This window comes from Plecotus auritus (genome assembly GCF_963455305.1).
Source record: "Plecotus auritus genome assembly, chromosome: 7".
Taxonomy (NCBI): domain Eukaryota; kingdom Metazoa; phylum Chordata; class Mammalia; order Chiroptera; family Vespertilionidae; genus Plecotus; species Plecotus auritus.
Window position 1 is genome coordinate 11,474,639 of NC_137774.1, and position 19,054 is coordinate 11,493,692.

A 19,054-nucleotide genomic window follows, 5' to 3' on the forward strand; every position below is an offset into this window, starting at 1 on the left:
ATTTTGCATTCATCTTCCTACATCCCTATAGCCCCAAACATTTGCTATAGATTATTTAAGAGCGGCCAAGACGGCTGGCCAGAGGTAAGCGGTAGTGATTAAGAGCACAAGCTTAGGAGCTCATTATCGGTGTGTTCTTAGGCAAGTTACTTAACCTCTCTAAACTTTGGTTTCCTCATTTGTAAAAAAAAAAAAAAAAAAAAAAAAAAAAGAATAAAATGGTATTAACCACATAGAGTTTCTTTGAGGATTGAGATAATGCATGCAAGGCTTTTGGTACATCAAAAGCCAGTGTGCCCAGCAGCACAAACCCCTCTACTATGCACTGCTATGTTGTCGAGTTCCCTGAAGTTTTTTGTTTTTTTTTAAATATATTTTATTGACTTTTTACAGAGAGGAAGGGAGAGGGATAGAGAGCTAGAGACATCGATGACAGAGAAACATCAATCAGCTGCCTCCTGCACACCCCGCACTGGGGATGTGCCCGCAACCAAGGTACATGCCCTTGACCGGAATCGAACCCGGGACCCTTTAGTCCGCAGGCCGACGCTCTATCCACTGAGCCAAACCGGTTTTGGCGAGTTCCCTGAAGTTTTTATATGCCAACTAAAGTTCTGACAGAGGGTTCCTTGGTCCCTTTGGTCCTTTCACACGGTAGAATGAAAGCTTAAAGATCTTTGTTTCCAAATCTCAGTATCCACTGTCCGGTTGTTCAGTCCCTTCAGGACACTCCGTTACAGAGCCAGCTTTGGGGCAAGTGGCCTGGACCTAGGCCAGGTTGGCACAGCATGAAAGATGTGGGAATCAACCCTTCATAGTTGACATGGTTCTACTTCTGGGACCGGCATTAATGATGGTCTCAATTTTAGCCATAAGTGAAGACAAGGCAAAGTACACTTAAAGCAGTGGGGACAGCCCTAACCGATTTGGCTCAGTGGGTAGAGCGTTGGCCTGTGAACTCAAGGGTCCCAGGTTCGATTCCGGTCAAGGACATGTACCTTGGTTGTGGGTACATCCCGGGTAGGGGGTGTGCAGGAGGCAGCTGATGGATGTTTCTCTCTCATGGATGTTTCTAACTCTCTCCCCCTCTCCCTTCCTTTCTGTAAAAAATCAATAAAACATTTTTTTTTTTTTAAAAAGCAGTGGGAACAGATTAGTCGTAGCAAAAATATAAATTGCAAGGGGGTCACATTTTAACTAAGGTTAGTCTTAATTGTCTGCTTACGTGTATGGATTTATCAATCAATCTATCCATCCACCTACTTACCCAACATTTCATTCCAGAAATATATACATATGGTGCTTGCCAATGCACCAGGCACATTAAGGAAGGGAATGTGGGTGGGCCTACCTATTTCCTCTCATATCCTTTTTGGCCAGAGATCAGGCAGTGATTGCATGCTTCCCGATCCTGTATACACGGGTCCCTTGTAACACCCAAACGTCTTCTGCCAGGCCTCGGATCCAGTCGGGCTGAAGTGGCAACCACCAGTAGATCCCTCAGAGAAACATCACGGCGGTGAGCATTCTTCAAGAAGAGGAGGGAGGACATATCCAGCGGCCTCTTCTCATGAGAGCTCTGGCTGCGCAGGTAACACTCCTGGGGCAGGGGGAAGTTTTCTGGAAAGGCAAAGAAATTGATAAATTGTCATTATCAATTTAGGCTGCTGGACTCAGCACAAATTCTTGGAAAAGGCCACCTCCCGCTAGGGTCTCCTGGTCTAAATCTGATCCTGAATCAGAATCATCCCTTGCTCTTTTCTCCAAATAGTTTCTCTTCCCTGTTTTTTCATACTTAATGCCTCCATCTGGTACAGATTTAGCTGAATGGGCCTCAACTGAATGAGAACCGGGGAATGTTGAAGAGGGTACTTAGACATAGCATTCTATTTTTATCTTTCTTATCTTCCCAATAAGACTGGAAACTCCCTAAGGACACAGACTATGTCTCCACCATCAGACTGCGGTCACCCTAAGGACAGGGAATGTATCCCCCTTCTGGGGGAGACTGAATGCTCCCCAAAGATTAGGACTGGTTCTGTTGGTTACTCCATGTGCTCTTGGTATATCCCTGTACAGGCTGGCACTCACGTGACTGGTTACTTAACACCAGCTTTGAGTTGTAGGGAGCTGGGAACAAGGAGAGCTTCTCCCTCAGTTGAACCTTGGTGAACAACTCTGACATCAGATGCTGCTTCTTCATGTTATTCTTTAGCCAAGTCCAACGTGGGTTCAACGAGTAGCGCTGGGATTTTGTAGGCAGAGAAATTTTTGATATTTTCTCCTGGAAGAGGTGCTGGGGGATCTGCTGCTGTTTGCATTTAAAGGAGACCACTCTGTCCATCTCTGGGCTACTGCATTCTGGGCTGTTTGTCATGCTCAGCAGGGACTCAGGGGAGTCTGAAAACTGGGTGCAGGTTTCTGAGGTTTCTAATGAAGTTAAGAGCTGGAAGAGAAAACAATCCAAAATGAGACTGTGGAAAGCAAAGGGCTCCTTGCTATGCCATTCTTGATTTAAACAGATTAAGAACTGATTTCATCAGCAGGATGAAAGATTAGGTTAGAATAGTTTCCTAACCAGGAATTGGTTAAACACTAGAGCAGAATATGGTGGGGATGTCCACAGAGCTTCCTCAGGAGGTCTTTAAATATGACAGAGATTTTAAACACTAGAGATTAGTAATCAGAGAAATACCTATTTTACAGCTATTAGATTAGCAAAACTTAGAAAGCTGTTGGTGGGATGCAGAGGTACAGGGACTCTCATGCACTGCTGATGAGAATGCAGACAGTCATTCTGGTGAACCATCTAGAAATACTTGGTAAAATATGATTACAAATACCCTGTGACCATCAATTCTGTGCCTTAGGTATACATTCAAAATAAGTTATTAGATAGCTCCTTTTTAAAAAATATATATATATATATATATTCTATTGATTTTTTTACAGAGAGGAAGGGAGAGGGAAAGAGAGCTAGAAACATCGATGAGAGAGAAACATCAATCAGCTGCCTCCTGCACACCCCACACTGGGGATGTGCCCACAACCAAGGTACATGCCCTTGACTGGAATCGAACCTGGGACCCTTGAGTCCACAGGCCGATGCTCTATCCACTGAGCCAAACTGGCTAGGGCTAGATAGCTCCTTTTAAAAAACTATGTACACCAATGATCCCAGCAACATTATTCACAATAGCCAAACATAGCCAAATGTCCACCAAAAGATGAATGAATAAATAAAGTGTGGTATATGCATATAATGGAATACTATTCGGTCTTAAAAAAGAAGAAAATTCTGATACATAATACAACATGAATGAACTTTGAAAACATTATGCTAAGTGAAATAAACCAGACATGTAAGTACAAATATTGTATATTTCTACTTATATGAGGTACCTAGAGCAGTCATAGAGACAGAAAGTAAAACAGAAAGGAATAGAATAAGGCAGAAAAAATATTTGAAGTAATAACAGCTATAAACTTCTCAAATTTGGTGTAAGTCCTCAATTTACAAAACCAATAAGTTCAAGTTTCCTAAATAGGATAAATACAAATAAAATTACACCCAGACACATCATAATCAAACTGCTTAAATTCAGAGATATAAAGAGAGCATCCATTACAAAGTGACACATTGCATACAGGGGACAATGTTATGAATTTTTAAAAAAGAAAGAAAGAAAGAAAAAAGAAAGAAAGAGCCCTGGCCAGTTGGCTCAGTTGGTTGGGCATCAGCCCATCCACCGAGAGGTTGCTGGTTCAATTCCAGTCAGGGCACATGCCCAGTTGCAGGTTCGATCCCCCATGGCAACCATCAATGTTCCATTCTCACATTGATGTTTCTCTCCCTCTCTCTCTCACTCTCTCTCTCTCAAAATCAATTGCAAATCTTTAAAAAAGAAAGGAAGAAAGAAAGAAAACTAGAAGACAGTGGGACAACATTTTTAAAGTGTTGCAAGAAAAATACTGTTAACCCAGAATTCTAGGTCCAACAAAAATATCCTTCAAAGTGAAAGCTAAATAAAGGCTTTTTCAAGTAAACAAAACTAGAAAGTTCATCACCAGCAGATAGGGAAGCATTACAATAAATACTAAAGGGAGTTTTTCAGGCTAAAGAGAAATGGCATCAAACAAAAAAATAAATAAATAGCCCTAGAGGTTTGGCTCAAAGACCTCCTTTTCTTTTCTCCACTCCCCACGTCTGTGAAATCCTGAGGTGACGATGTTATGAATTTAGGCAGTGATAGCAGCAGAATCAACAGCAGGGCCTGAGGAATCTAAAGTTCTGAGAGAGGGGGAACTTCATCTCCAAGTGAAGGAGCTGTGGTCCCAAGAGGGTGAAGTGACATCCTAATGCTTATTCTCTCTGTGACTTCCTGCCACTTGGCCCTGGTTTTCAGACTTCTAGCCTTCAGTATTTGAGAGAATAAATGTGCGTGTTTGTTTTTTAAATATGCATTTTATTGATTTTTTACAGAGAGGAAGGGAGAGGGATAGAGAGTTAGAAACATCGGTGAGAGAGAAACATCGATCAGCTGCCTCCTGCACACCCCCTACTGGGGATGTGCCCACAACCAAGGTACATGCCCTTGACCGGAATCGGAACCTGGGACCTTTCAGTCTACAGGCCGATGCTCCATCCACTGAGCCAAACCGGTTAGGGCCATGGTCGGCCAACTGCGGCTCGCGAGCCACATGCGCCTCTTTGGCCCCTTGAGTGTGGCTCTTCCACAAAATACCACGGCCTGGGTGAGTCTATTTTGAAGAAGTGGCGTTAGAAGAAGTTTAAGTTTAAAAAATTTGGCTCTCAAAAGAAATTTCAATCGTTATACTGTTGATATTTGGCTCTGTTGACTAATGAGTTTGCCGACCACTGGGTTAGGGCAATAAATGTGTGTTTTAAGCCACCAAGTTTGTGGTAATTCGTTACAGTAGTCCTAGGAGGTACCCTGCCTAAAAAGAGGGGATGCCTAGGACAGCCTTTCTAAAAGCCCTAAAAGTATAGGCCGCTATTCCTAGCAGCTGGGCCATTCCACAACGTGGGCATCACAGTGGGGAAATCAAGGCGCAGGGCGGTTAAGAGGCTTCCTCAAAGGACCAATAGGAAGTCAGGGGCAGAGAAGGGACAAGAAAGCAAGAGTGCCATCACCGCCTCCCGAGCTCAGCCATCTGGGAGGTAGACCGCTCCACTTACCACGGGGCCGGGGAGCATGTTCACTACAGAGGCACACTTGGCTTCCTGGATTCTGGAGATGGGTTTACTGAGCTCCAGCCCGGGGCAGCTGAAAAGGCTCGAGTTCCTCAGGTCGGGTAGAGAGCAGTAATGTCTCGCAGAGGAAGGCTCAGGGGAAGCGGGGCCATCTTCCTTCTTGGGGGCCTCCTGGTTGAGGCTGATCTCTGTCTCATTTTTCTTTGCATCTCTGACATTCAAGAGCATGTCAGGCGTGAAGGACATTAATGTCAATGGCTGGAGGGATCGGAAAGGAGGAAACTAAACACACAGCTCATGGGAACCCAGCTCTGTCCACTTCCAGATTCATCTGCACCCAAGAGTTAGGTGCAAAGGAGATGAGGGGGAGAAGGAAAGCAATTGGTATCAAAGTCTCTCTAATCTGGGGCTCTTAACCTCGAGTTCAGGGACTCCTGGAGAGCTCATGGATGGTTTCATGGGGTCTTTGAACCACTTAAAACTATCTTTGTATACGTCATGGTAAGAGATTCCACAGCTTTTATCAGATACTCAGAGGGTCTATGGCCCCAATAAAGTTATGAAAAACAAACACGTGCTCTACTCCTGTCCCTTTGGGTGAGTTGTTGAAAAGAAGGAGATGGGTCCTGACCGGTTTGGCTCAGTGGATAGAGCATCGGCCTGTGGACTGAAGGGTCCCAGGTTCAATTCCAGTCAAGGGCATGTACCTTGGTTGCGGGCATGTCCCCAGTGGGGGGCGTGCAGGAGGCAGCTGATCAATGTTTCTAACTCTCTATCCCCCTCCCTTCCTCTCTGTAAAAAATCAATAAACTCTATTAAAAAAAAGAAAGAAAGAAAGAAAGAAAGAAAGAAAGAAAGGAAGAAAGGAAGAAAGGAAGAAAGGAAGAAAAGAAGGAGATGGACTGAATAGTCAATTGAATCTCTCCACTGAGCCTATAGAGAGAGAGCTAGGCAGAGATGGAGGAATCCAGAGATTCAGATCACAGGACAACTGTGGCCCACAGTGGGGGACTGCCCACACTCTGAGCAGAGAGCAGGCGGGAAGGACCCAGCTGTGGTCAGTCACCCCATGTAATGTTCTGAGGGTCCTGCCTCCCAGAACCTCTTCCCTGCTTCCTCCTTTCTAGGCGGTGCCCCTGGCTCCTGGAAGAGAGCGTTACAGCCCAAACTGGAGTTGGGAACAATGAGTACATGTAGTCCTGGAGCCCGCTCCCTGCGTGGGGATTGTGCCCACCCTCCCAGCTGCCAGCTCCTGCTGATGGAGGCAAGGACAGACCAGTGAGCGTCCTCTCTGCCTGGATGGAGGAATCCTCTGAAGGACGCTGGGCTCCTTGTGACTTCCAGGCTCCCCCTCCTGTGGCCCAGCCCTCCATACAGCCCCAGTCCTTCAGTGTGTCTGGGCTTTGAGCAGTGGCTTCCTCGGCACCCCCCGCCCCCCGCACCCCAGCCAGGGAAGGGTGCTCCCCTCCCATCCGGGTTTACTTGTTTGGAGACTTGGGTGGCGGCAGCCTTGTATTTTCGCTGTTGTGTCTGTTGCCAGCTTTTCGCCCCCTTGCCTCTCGCGTGCTCGCCTGCCGATTCTCCCTGCATCTCTACCTTCTTCTCTTTCATTTGCAAGGATTTTTTCTCCTGTTTCAGTCTCAGCTCCTGGATCAGTTGCCTGCCCATTGAGGAACAGGGAGTGTCAGTAGGTTAGGGATGGGCTTGGAATGAGGGCATTCTGCTGGAGAGGTGGACAAGACTGGGCAAAGAGCAGAGAACTCCCCGTTGCCTCCCCCAGCATGTCCAGTCTGCACACATGATTGAAGGTCACAGAACAGGAGGTGGAGGAGAGGCATCTCTTAAACCACATCATTCCCGGTCTTAGGAATAGTATCCAAGGAGAAATACGCAGGAAGGGGACTCCACCACACTCCACCACAACCCTATCTTGCTCCCCACCTCCCAGCGGGACAGATCCCATACATGACAGGTGCTGAAAAGAGGGTCTGGACAGGCCAAAGTCAGGGGATCCCACAATGGACCACTTCATATCCTGGGCCTCTGACCAATAATGTAGTAGAAATAACATAGTCCCATGAATCAGGAGACAAACTGTAGTCTCTTTTCTGTCATTACTCTATATGATGTCTTCTCTGCTCCGTCCTCCCCTTCCATAAAATGAGGTGGTGGGTGGGGACTGGACTGGATGGGATGAGCCCCTCCCAGCTCTCAGATTATATACCTGCAGGAATCCAGGAGGCAGCTCTGAGGGGCTGGGCATTCTGGAGAGGGGTGAGTGGAGGCGGGGGGGGGGGGGGGCCTGTCTCAGGGATGAGTTTCTAGAAACAGCCACATAGCTACTTAACAACACTGGTTCTTGTGACACTAAAGCAAATGTTTCCCTGTCAAGTTCAAGGTTAGAGGCTGAAGCTCACAAACCCTCCTCACCGACCTAGGCCAATCACCCAGCAGGTCAAGCACAATCCTCCCAACACCCCACCCACCCCGAAGGTGCTTTCCTACCGGGCATACAGCTCCCGGGCCCTGGAGGTGGCAGTATTCTGGAAGAGGGAGTTGTTGTCCTGGAAAAACTTCTCATACTTCTCCGAATTCAGACTGGGATAAATCAGGTGGAACCTTCCACAGTTTTCCTTCTCATACTTCTCAGTTTTCTCTCGACGCAAGGCCTGGAAACCCTTGAGTTCCTCGATCCTGTTGGCAAGCAGAACACAGGGGCTGCGTTGGGACACGGCTCGATGCTTGGAAGACCTGTGACCAAGCTGGATATCATCTAGGGCCAGGCAGAAGCCTTGCACACACCAGTGGTCAATCGGTATTTCCTAAATGTTTCAGAGAGGATTCTAGCCATCCTGTCATATGTGCTAAAAGCTGTTTAGAACAGTCTTCTCTGGCCCTGGCTGGTTTGGCTCAGTGGATAGAGCTAGGCTTGTAGCCTGAAGGGTCCCCGGTTCGATTCCGGGCAAGGGCACATGCCTGGGTTGTGGGCTCGATCCCCAGTAGGGGATGTGCAGGAGGCAGCTGATCAATGACTCTCTCTCATCATTTATGTTTCTATCTCTCCCTTCCTCTCTGAAATCAATACAAATTTTTTTTTTTTTTTTAAAGAACAGTCTTCTCTGACAGTTCGTCAGATTCTCTCCTGTTGCAGGTCAAACCCATTTCTCTCTTGGCTTAGTTCTGACCAGGCAGACCATGGCCACCTTCCCAATCACAGCCCCTCCTACCCTGTCACTCTCTGGAGAACGACAGCTTGTGTTTGCTAAATTTGAGGGCTTCCTGGATGAGCTTTTATGTGCTCTGATGATCTCACTCTTCCTCACAGCCCCCTGGGGAGGTGGAGGTCAGAGAGGGAGGAATGATAAGCCCTTTTTACAGCAGGAAAACCAAGAGCCACTGAGCTATCCAGGGCCAGGTTGTGACAAGGAGGAGAGCGCCATAGCGGCTCCTTAACGGACACTGCCTCCTCCTTAAGCAGTTTAGAGAAAGCCAGCTCAGTGGAGGGCGTCCTGGAGCCCCAGGCCACACACCCCTGGGGCTCTGGGCCCAGCCCTGCCGCTTACCAGCGAGGTGACCTAGTACAAGTCAGTTCCCCCTTCCAGGGTCTTTGTCTCCTTAGCTCCCAAACAGGACCATACTACACCCCACTGCCTACCACCCTCCTTACAGAGAAGACAGTACACATGAAAATGCCTTCCAAACACAGATGCTATTGCCTCGGTTCCACAAGTTTCATCTCTTTTTTTTAAAAAAAAGATATATTTTATTGATTTTTTTCACAGAGAGGAAGGGAGAGGGATAGAGAGTTAGAAACATCGATGAGAGAGAAACATCGATCAGCCACCTCCTGCACACCTCCTATTGGGAATGTGCCCGTAACCAAGGTACATGCCCTTGACCGGAATCGAACCTGGGACCCTTCAGTCCGCAGGCCAATGCTCTATCCACTGAGCCAAACCGGTTAGGGCCAGAAGTTTCATCGTGAAGGGCGGGGCTAGCCCCACCCATGAGAGCAGGGGCCACAGCGGGTCTGAAAACCAACACAGGCATCTCCTTGCCCCGGCTCAGAGTCTTCTGACATAGACTCACGATGCAGAAGGAGGCCTCTGTAAGGCACGTGCTTCCCAGCAGGGAGCAGGGACACGTTAGCTCCTGCCAACACAGTAACACAGGGTAGGACAGGCAAATCTTTCTTTTGGGTTAAAAAAAAAAAAAGGAATGGTTTTACTTTTCGTATTGGTAATCCCTAAATCTTCATATCATATTAATAAGCTTATCTCCATTATGTATCATTATACCTATAACTTAAATCTCCTAAAATAGAGACAAAGGAATAGTCACAGTGAAAATATTCAAACTGCCACATTCCACAAATATAAACTAATTTTCCAAGTAGGATAATCATGTGTGAGAGCTGACTCCCCTCCCCACCAACTCCAGGCAAAATTCTTAATAGTCTCAAACACACATGATAATGCCAAGCATTGTGGTAAGTAAGCCTTTTATACACATGATCTCATTTCATTCCCCCCAACAACTTTATGTATCATTCGCTCCATTTCACAGAAAGAACACTGAGGCGCAGAGAAGTGACATAAAGGCCACGTAACGAGCAGGCTATTGTATCATAACTTGGATCGGGACAGACCAATCATAAAAATGGGGTCCCTGGGGGGGGGGTGCTACTGTACTTGGCCTCCCGAGAACGACATTGCTGCAGGAACCGGCCCCGTTGCTTCTCCTCCTCCAAGACTTTCTTTTTGTCACAGCTCCCCAGGTTGATCAGGACCAAGGTGTCATACAGCAGGCTGTCCTTCACCTCCTTATCCAAGCAGGAGTCGGTGGAGAAGCTCGGAGAGTGGTTGACCTGTGAGGGCAAGACGGCAGCTGGAAGCTGGGCTGTCCAGAGCGAAAGCAGAGAGTGAGGCCAACAAACCTCCTCCAGGGAGCTAGCTAAGCCCACCTTGGGGCCCTGGCTACCAAGATGATGGAAGGGAGAAAGAAAGAAGGTCTGGGCTGAAGCCACAGTGAGGAACGGAGGAAGTGGAACCCCTCTAGTTTAACTAGCTTTTATTTTATTTCTTCATATATACATATATATATATTTTAAATTATTATTATTTCAGAGAGAGGAACGGAGAGGGAGAAAGAGATAGAAACATCAACGATAAGAGAGAATAATCATTGATCGGCTGCCTCCTGCATGCCCCCTACTGGGGATCGGGCCCACAACCTGGGCATGTGCCCTTGACCCGAATCAAATCCGGACCCTTCAGTCCCCAGGCTGACGCTCTATCCACTAAGCCAATCCAGCTAGGGCTAACTAGCTGTTATTTTAGTTCTTGTTTCTTGGGAGGTATCAGGGAGTACCCCGTCTTTGGTTTCCCCTCCATCTGGTGTGCGGTGTCCTCTCACGTGCCTGGAGCAGATGGAAGGAGGGGCGGTCCAAAGGACCAGGCGGGTAGGTAAGGAGTAGAAAGAAATGATGCATTTGAGATCCTGACCGGGCTTGCGGGGGAGACAGGTGGGAGAAGGGAGAAGACACATTCCTGTTCACAGAAAAGTCCATACTATTCAGAGGCACTCTGTGACATTGGAAGAGTTCTAGCAGTTTCTGCAGGCTTGCTCCTGGTAGCTAATTCTGCTCTTGAGGTAAGAGCTCCAAACAGCCATATTCTCCTTCCCACCCACACCTGGGAACAAGGACTGGGAGTGGAGGAAAGGCAAGGCCTCAGGAATCTGATCTATAATTCTGCGTTTCTCACCCCAAAGGCTGACTCTTGTCATTGGCAGCTGGCACTAGCACCTCTGACTTGCACCCTCACCCCACACCCCTCCACCCAGTGTGCATACTGAATAACTAACCGCTTGGGACGGCTGCCGAGCACAAGTACAATCTGGAAAAGAGACAGCCACCCAGAAGCTTCTCTTCCTCCTCCTCCCATCACCCCAGGGTCTAGGGGAGGCAGGAAAATCACTGAGTGGCTCCACACCCATTCCTGTGGCCACAGACACCAGGCCATTCTCTGTTAGTGCTTGGAACTGAGTGGTCCAGGCCGCTGAGAGCCAGGCCTGCAGCTCCCCTCTGATCTTCAACATCACCAACCCAGCTTTGATGAAGAGCACCTCCTTTCTGGGAAACGAAAGGACTCTGTTACAAAAGGTAGAGCTGTCACTCTGTGTCTGAGATCCGTTTCCAAGTCTGGGTGGACCTCAAAGAGGCACAAGGAATTCTCCAATTCCTGGCCGTCTAACCCCCTCTGGTGGCCACTTCTCAGCTAAGGGAGGAGCCCCAGGCAGCAAGCACCATGGGAGGAACTGGCGCAATTAAGTTGATTAAACAGATCTAGCTGAGCTGGAAAGGCAGAGAGATGAGCCTGAAGCTGGCTGATCCCCAAAACAGGGGCCAGTTTTCACCCCTCGCCCCAACCTTCCTACCTCCAGCAACCAGGGCTTGAGTTTGCGGTCCAACAAAATGTCAAAGCCCAGGATTTCAAAGCAGGCGCTGTTGAGTGTGTGGTTGGGGAAGCAGGTGTGGTAGTTGTGCTTGATGATGGGGTAGGCGGAGATGATCGTCTTGATGATGACGTCCTCGATATCTCTCCATATCTGCTCCACGTTGTAGCCATGGCTCTCCATGTACTTGTTGAAGGTGGAGAGCTTCCTGGAGGGGAACCACAGGCCATGAGGCTGGGCAGCCCACCTCTGGTCATCTAAGGCCATGGCATGCTGAGAACCAGAAACTTCTGAAGAAAATAAGGTGCCAGAGCCAATAGGGATGGACACCCAAGAGCTAGGGTGGCACCAGGACTTTGACAGCTCAAGTAGGGTCAGGTGGGAGCCACAGGGCCACACTCCTCAAGCCGCCACAGCCCTGGAGTGGGCACAGATATAATGACATGTAAGGCCTGCCTGGGCACTGTCACTGTGACCCAGAACCCACCCATGGGCTTGGACAGGGACTCCGTACCCTGGGTGGAAAGCTTTTAATGGATAAATTAAAAAATAAAAAAACCAATACCCTACCTCATGCTTTTGTTTTGGTGGTTATTTCTTCGGTGTTCCTGAGAAGTACTTAGGGAGCCTTTTAAGAACACAACTGCCACCCTGGTGGGTAGCTCAGTTGGTTAGAGCATCGTCCCAATATGCCAAGGTTGTGAATTCCAACCCCAGTCAGGGCACACACAAGAGTCAACCAGTGAATGTATGGATGGGTGGAAAAATGGGTCCATGTTTCTCTCTCTCAGATCAATAGATAGACTTACACACACACACACACACACACACACACACACACACACACACACTGCTGCCTGAGTTCTACCTCAATCATCTGAGGGGGTTCTGGGGACACGAAAGATACAGAAATTTTGTGTCAGGACTGCCCACTTGGAAAAGGCAGCCCCAGGGCATTTCCACAGATAAGAGTTACCAACTGCCCCAGGAAGTCCCACATCCCAGGAAACCCCTCACTCAGGCCAACCGAGTTGGCTGGTCACCCTATCACAGAGGTCAGAGGATGTGTACAGGTTTTTGAGGAAACATCTGAGGGGTTGCTCCAGTCAGCTCCCCACAGGGCAGGTCAGAGGGAGCTTCCATGACAAATCAGCACAGCCTCTTCAGGATGCTGCAGGCACATCACAAGGAATGTATATTGTCATTCTAACGCCCAGGGGTTAGCCAGTTCCATTTCACACACCAGCTATGTGCCAGGCTCCCTGAGAGATGAAGAGGACCTGGTCTCTGCCTCAGAGGCTTTCTGAAAAAGGGAGGTCACCCCCACCCAGCCCGACACATCCCCTGCAAGCAGACTCCGCCTAGTGAGTCCCCATTTGCTCTTTGGAACTCTGCCATGGAGGGCACCATGATTTCCCCTGCACCGAGCCTCTCTGATGCTCTGAAGCCAAACAGGTTGCCTGTTCATCAGTCCTTTGAATCTGGTGCAGGAGAAGGAGCATGTGCCTCGGAGTCTGCAGACCGACCTTCTTGTCCTGCTGTGGCATTCAAAACTGTGTGACCTTAGGCAACTGAACCTCTCAGAGACTTGGTTTCCTCATCTGTAAGATGAGATGGCACCTAACTCACAGTTCCGCATCTACAAAGGGTAGTTTATAATGACTCTGCCATGCTGTTGTAAAAATTTAGTGGGGGCGGGGTGGAGAAATGCAGCCTGGATGGTGTGGCTCAGTGATTGAGTGTCAACCTATGAACCAGGTCATTCATGGTTCGATTCCAGGTCAGGGCACATGCCCGGGTTGCGGGCTCAATCCCCAGTATGGAGCCTGCAGGAGGCAGCCAATCAATGATTCTTTCTCATCATTGATGTTTCTATCTCCCTTTCTCTCTCCCTCCCTCTCTGAAATAAAAAAAAAATGTATTTTTTAATGCACCCAAAGCACCCAGCTCAGGCCCAAACACACGGGAGACCTCCATAAACACTTCCTTTTTCTTTCTCCTTTGTCTGGTCATGTTCACATTCTTCAGTCCCCCTTTTTCTTAAAACTCAAATGAGACAGGATTAGACGATAGCAGGCATCTAAAAGCTGCTTAGGAAGATACTCAGGCCTTCCTCTCATGTTTCCCCTTCTGGAGAATCTTAAAGCCAGCTAGCCACAGGTCAGGCCACACCAGGCTTCGCGACACACCATTTGAGAATCTCAGCTGGAGCAACACACCAGGGAACCACAGCTTAGGAACCACTGGCACGGCCGTTCCCGCAGCAGACCAGAATCAATAAATATCTGTTGGCTTGGAAATGTCAGCAGGGCCAACTGTAACAAGAGTATGTTTTGGTGTGTGTGTGTGTACCCTGCTGGGGAAACAGTTCATGTTTATCTCTCCTCCTCCCACCCTCCTAGGGTTTACGATGTGGCCTTCTTTTAATGATTAACAGCCAGAGGGCAGAGACTAAGGAGTCTGTTCTGGGTTTAGAGGCCAGGAAATATTTTCTGAGAGCATGTGACCCAAGATGGAAGCACTGATGCCGGCTGACAGGGTTTGGGTCGAATCGCAGAGCGCCGCTCTGAGACTGGCCGGGAAAGCAGAGATGTGAGGCCACTTGCTTACCTCTTGCTGCCAGAGTGCGAATCTTGAATGAAATTGGAACTGTGCTTATTGATGGAGTAATTAGTCAGGTGCATGCAGATATCATCCTGGGGGAAGAGACGCAAGTCTATGGAGTCAGAGGAAGGGCAGGCCTCCCGCTTCCTCCTAAGGCCCCTGGGGCTTAAAGAAGAAAGGGGGCCCAGCCTGGTGTGGCTCAGCGGTTGAGCGTCAACCCAGGAACCAAGAGGTCACCAGTTCGACTCTGGGTCAGGGGACATGCCCGGGTTGCGGGTTCAATCCCCAATGGGGGGCGTGTAGGAGGCAGCCAATCAATGATTCTCTCTCATGATTGATGCTTCTATCTCTCTCTCCCTCTCCCTTCCTCTCTGAAATCAACAAAAATATATTTTTTAAAAAGGCGGGGGAGGAGACTTAGGTCTTACTTAAACTGGCAGCACAGAGGAAGAAAGAAGGGATATCCCACAGCCTGGAGTATGAGAAACTCCAATTCCTCCTGAGATTGGGTGGAGCCCTGCCTGAGGGACACTCCAGGGGTGTGGAACTGTGGCACTGGCTTTGCAGTCAAGCAGACCTGGCCTTGAGTCCCAGTCTGATCTCTTCCTAGTTCTGTGACCTTGGACAAGGCTTCACTCTCTCTGGGTTTTTATTTCCTCTCTGTAAAAGGGAGGTGATAATCCCTATTACTGAGGGCTCCTGGGAGGGCTCAAGGAAAGAATATATGCAACCCAGCAAGTGCTAAGTGTTCGGCCAAGGCAGCCAAATCCACAATGTTAGTGAATGTGTTAGTGGATTTAACTAGGATTTTTTTTTTTTTTTTTTTTTTTTTTTATCACACTATGGGAGGGAGGTAAGGCAGCATGTCCCCTGAGCTCACCAGGTTGTCCGTGCAAGGGTGGGAGTAAGAGGTCGTGGCGAAGCGGGCCAGTCCTTCCTTATACGTAAAAATCCTGAGAGGGTCACAGGATGTAATCAGCACATAAATCCGTAGGTCAAACTTGAACCCATCAATGATAAAGGGCTGGAGGAGAGAACAGAAGTTACACCAGCATCGGAGAGATTCAGACTTGAAAGTCATTAGCGCCCCGTCTAGTTTTCTTGGCGTCAGCTCCAACACTGCCTCTTGCTACAGAGTGCAGACTTGGCCAGGGCTGGGGACAGGGAAAAAGGGGTTTGGGCTCAGTGACTAGCCACATGATCTTGTACAAGTCACTAAACCACACGGTGCCTGTCTCTTATGCTATCAAATGTCATGAGTAACCACCTCCAAAGGAACTCTTGCCAACTAAACAAAATAGCATTAAAAAGTCCTGTGATGCCGAAACCGGTTTGGCTCAGTGGATAGAGCATCGGCCTGCGGACTGAAGGGTCCCGGGTTCAATTCCGGTCAAGGGCATGTACCTTGGTTGCGGGCACATCCTCAGTGGGAGGTGTGCAGGAGGCAGCTGATCGATGTTTCTCTCTCATCGATGTTTCTAGCTCTCTATCCCTCTCCCTTCCTCTCTGTGACATATCAATAAAATATATATTTTTTTAAAAAAAAAGTCCTGTGATGCCCTGGCCAGGTGGCTCAGTTGGTTGAACATCATCCCATACACCAAAAGGTTGCAGGTTCAATCCCTGGTTAGGGCACATACCTAGGTTGTGGGTTCAATCCCTAGTCGGGGCATGAGTAGGAGGCAACTGATCGCTGTTTCTCACCTCCCTCTCTCTCTCTCTCTCCCCCTCTCTCTCAATGTCTCTTCCTCTCTCTCTAAAAATCAATAGAAACATATCCTCGGGCGAGGATTAAAAAAATAAAAACATCCTGTGATGAAGAACATGCTGTCACTGTCCAGGGCTATGTTATTGCTGCAGTTCTGTAAGAGTTCTCCCTGCAGTGCTGACCTGCAATGCTGGCCGGTGCCTCCCCCTCCATGCACACTTCTGCAGGACTCCCTTCCTGCAGTGGCTATACCGCTGTGACCTCTGACCTCCAGTCATGGAGTAAAGCTGGTTACCACTATCTATCCAGGACTCCTCTCCTCTCCTCAATGAGCTGGGGCCTCCACAGACCAAAGGTGCTCTCCTAGCTGTCGTCTGTTAGAGGCAAAGGACCAGCCTGGTAGAGCCAGACCAACGGACAGGGTGCAAGGGTGAGGGACACTCTGGCCCCGGCACATGTCACATCCCCGGTCAGAAGGCTGGAGCTGACAAAGTCCAAGGCAGAAGGCAGGACTCAGCTTCACCCTCACCTCTGCCCTCCATTCCCCCATTTCTCCTTCGGTCCAGTGGAGCTACAGCCTGAGGTTGCTGTGGAGATAAATAAACAATCACAATGAAGAAGTACCTTTGAAATATAGAGCTGACAGATCATATCCTCCCCAGGTTTGATTTCTTTCACCGTCCGGGTGACGAATATACCTCTCCCTTGGCAGCCCGAATCCGGCTTACAAATGTATGTCTTATTTTTTCTTGACCTGCTGTAGTTCTGCAAGTCTCCCCAGCTACCAGACAGGGAGGGAATGAGATACACTTTTAGCTGGGGAGCAGTAAAAAGGAAGGCTAACTCTTTCTTAAACAAACAAACAAACAAACCAAACGATCTAATGTGACAAACACCTTGGGGCTAACAGACAGATGCCCAGAGGCCTGGTAATAGGAGAGCCAGTAAAGCACCCACAGTGGGGAGAAGATGGGCTCTGGAGGGAGTTCAGGCCTGGATTTAAACCCAGGCAAAACCACTTACCAGTGTAACCCTATGCAAGGACTTGGCCTCTGAAAACCTCAATTCCATCATCTACATAATGAGGAATGATGACACCCATCTTGTACATGACATAATGCAGGCAGGGTGCTGATATATACTGCACACCCCATAAAGTTAGCCGTGACCAAGGAGTTTGACTTTCTGGTTTGCAGATTGGAGATTTGGAGATCTGAATCCGGCTCAAGCCCCGTGACGTGGCCTTGGGTCAATCAGCCTCTTGCCCTGCTCTGGGCTCAGCTCTACCTCTGTAGTATCTCCACTCCAGCCAGAGTGTGAGAGTAAATACCATCTTTGAACATACTTTGAAGAAAGTATATTCAGCCTGGCCAGCGTGGCTTGGTGTTTGAGCATTGACCTATGAACCAGGAGGTCACAGTTCAATTCCCATTCGGGGCACATGCCCGGGTTTCGGGCTTGATCCCCAGAGTGGGGCATGCAGGAAGCAGCCGATCAATGAGTCTCTCTCATCACTGATGTTTCTATCTCCCTCTCTCCCTCTCCCTTCCTTTCTGAAATAAAAAAATATATATATAAAGTATAGCCCTAACCGGTTTGGCTCAGTGGATGGAGCGTCGGCCTGAGGACTAAGGAGTCCCAGATTTGATTCCAGTCAAGGGCATGTACCTCGGTTGCAGGCATATCCCCAGTAGGGGGTGTTCAGGAGGCAGCTGATCAATGTTTCTCTCTCATCGATGTTTCTAGCTCTCTATCCCTCTCCCTTCCTCTCTGTAAAAAATCAACAAAATATATTTTTTAAAAAGAAAGTATATTCAGAAGAGAGAAAGAAACTTAATGGACTATAAATCTCAGTCTTCCTATATTTCTTGTTTTGCACTTTAACTCAAAGGAGCCTTGTGACGAGTGGAGAAGTCACTTAACTCAATGGTCCTCGGTGGCTCTGAAATCCGGAGATGCCTGTTGACCTGATGGCAAACACATTTCCTTCTAAGTTGCTACTAAGCCCTGAAAGTCATTCCAGACAAGTGAGGAAAGTCTGGGAACCCTGACCGCACCTCTATCCCTTCTCTTCCTGAACAGGAGAGAGAGCTGGGAGATCCTGCGGGAAATGGAATTGGGGTGCGGAGTGGAGAAGGGAGCTCAGGCAGGCACTCACTCAGCAGGAAGACACCAGGTCCGAGGGAAAAAGTGGAAATCTTTAGGGAACAACTTTGACATGCGACTCATATTCCTGGCCAGCAAGTCCTTGCGGCAGATTTCACTCATCCCTGGGAAGTGATTGATTTTCTGCAAAGGAAGCCGGAATTCATGAACAATGGGGGACACGGGAGTACCCATGGGATACCCATGGGGGACAGTGAGGACCCCACTTATGCTGAGGACCAGCTCTGACCCAGATACCTGGTAACTTTTCATCTCCATCACCCGCTCCAGCGACACTGAGAAGTCAGTCCAGTAGAGAGTCCAGTCATCGTTTTCCCCTCCCTCTCGAAGGCCATACTGTTGGGCGGCCCTACGCACTGCCGTGGGGTGGAAGAAAGAAAGGCCTATTAGCCCGGGGGGTGAGGGAGCAGCATAAAGTGGGGAAGTGACATTCCCAGGTGCTCCCAGACTGAGCACCAAAGTGAGACATCTCGGCTCCCTGGGACTGAAGCCATCTTGCCCTGCCTAGAGACATCATCGCCAAGAAAGGAACACAAAGAGTTGAAAACTATTTAAAAAAATACAGCCTATGCCCCATAATCCCCATAGAAGGTTATTTGGGATGAATGTTTTAACCACCCTGGCTTCCCCTGACCAGGAAGTGGGCGTCTGGCTTTCCCCTAAACATGAAGCACTGTATGTTCAGGGAATATAAACCAAAATCCTTAACATCAGCCAGAGCCCAGCTTAATTAGTAAAGTCAATTAACAGAAAAAAAATTACACAGTGTATTTCAAATCCACACACACGCTCTCACATCCTTCTCCCCCTGTCCGTTAGCATTGATACCTGGGAGCTGATTCCCACCCCAACACAAATGCCTTCAAGGGCCTGGAAAGGAAGAAGTGCCTGCAGTGACCAGGAGA

General features: G+C 48.5%; 1 protein-coding gene across 1 annotated transcript; it reads right to left on the bottom strand.

Moving 5' to 3' along the window:
• Positions 1-1,351: 1,351 nt before the first annotated feature.
• TTLL6 (tubulin tyrosine ligase like 6) lies at positions 1,352-18,422 on the bottom strand (the record flags this gene model as incomplete). Its single annotated transcript, XM_080679336.1, has 12 exons — positions 18,387-18,422; positions 18,142-18,272; positions 16,608-16,764; positions 15,156-15,299; positions 14,282-14,367; positions 11,654-11,879; positions 9,907-10,082; positions 7,721-7,909; positions 6,698-6,875; positions 5,201-5,473; positions 2,092-2,446; positions 1,352-1,620 (listed from the first exon to the last, which is right to left on the bottom strand). The coding sequence occupies exons 1-12, from the start codon at positions 18,405-18,407 to the stop codon at positions 1,352-1,354; spliced, it is 2,205 nt and encodes a 734-aa protein (XP_080535462.1). The 5' UTR covers positions 18,408-18,422.
• Positions 18,423-19,054: the final 632 nt, after the last annotated feature.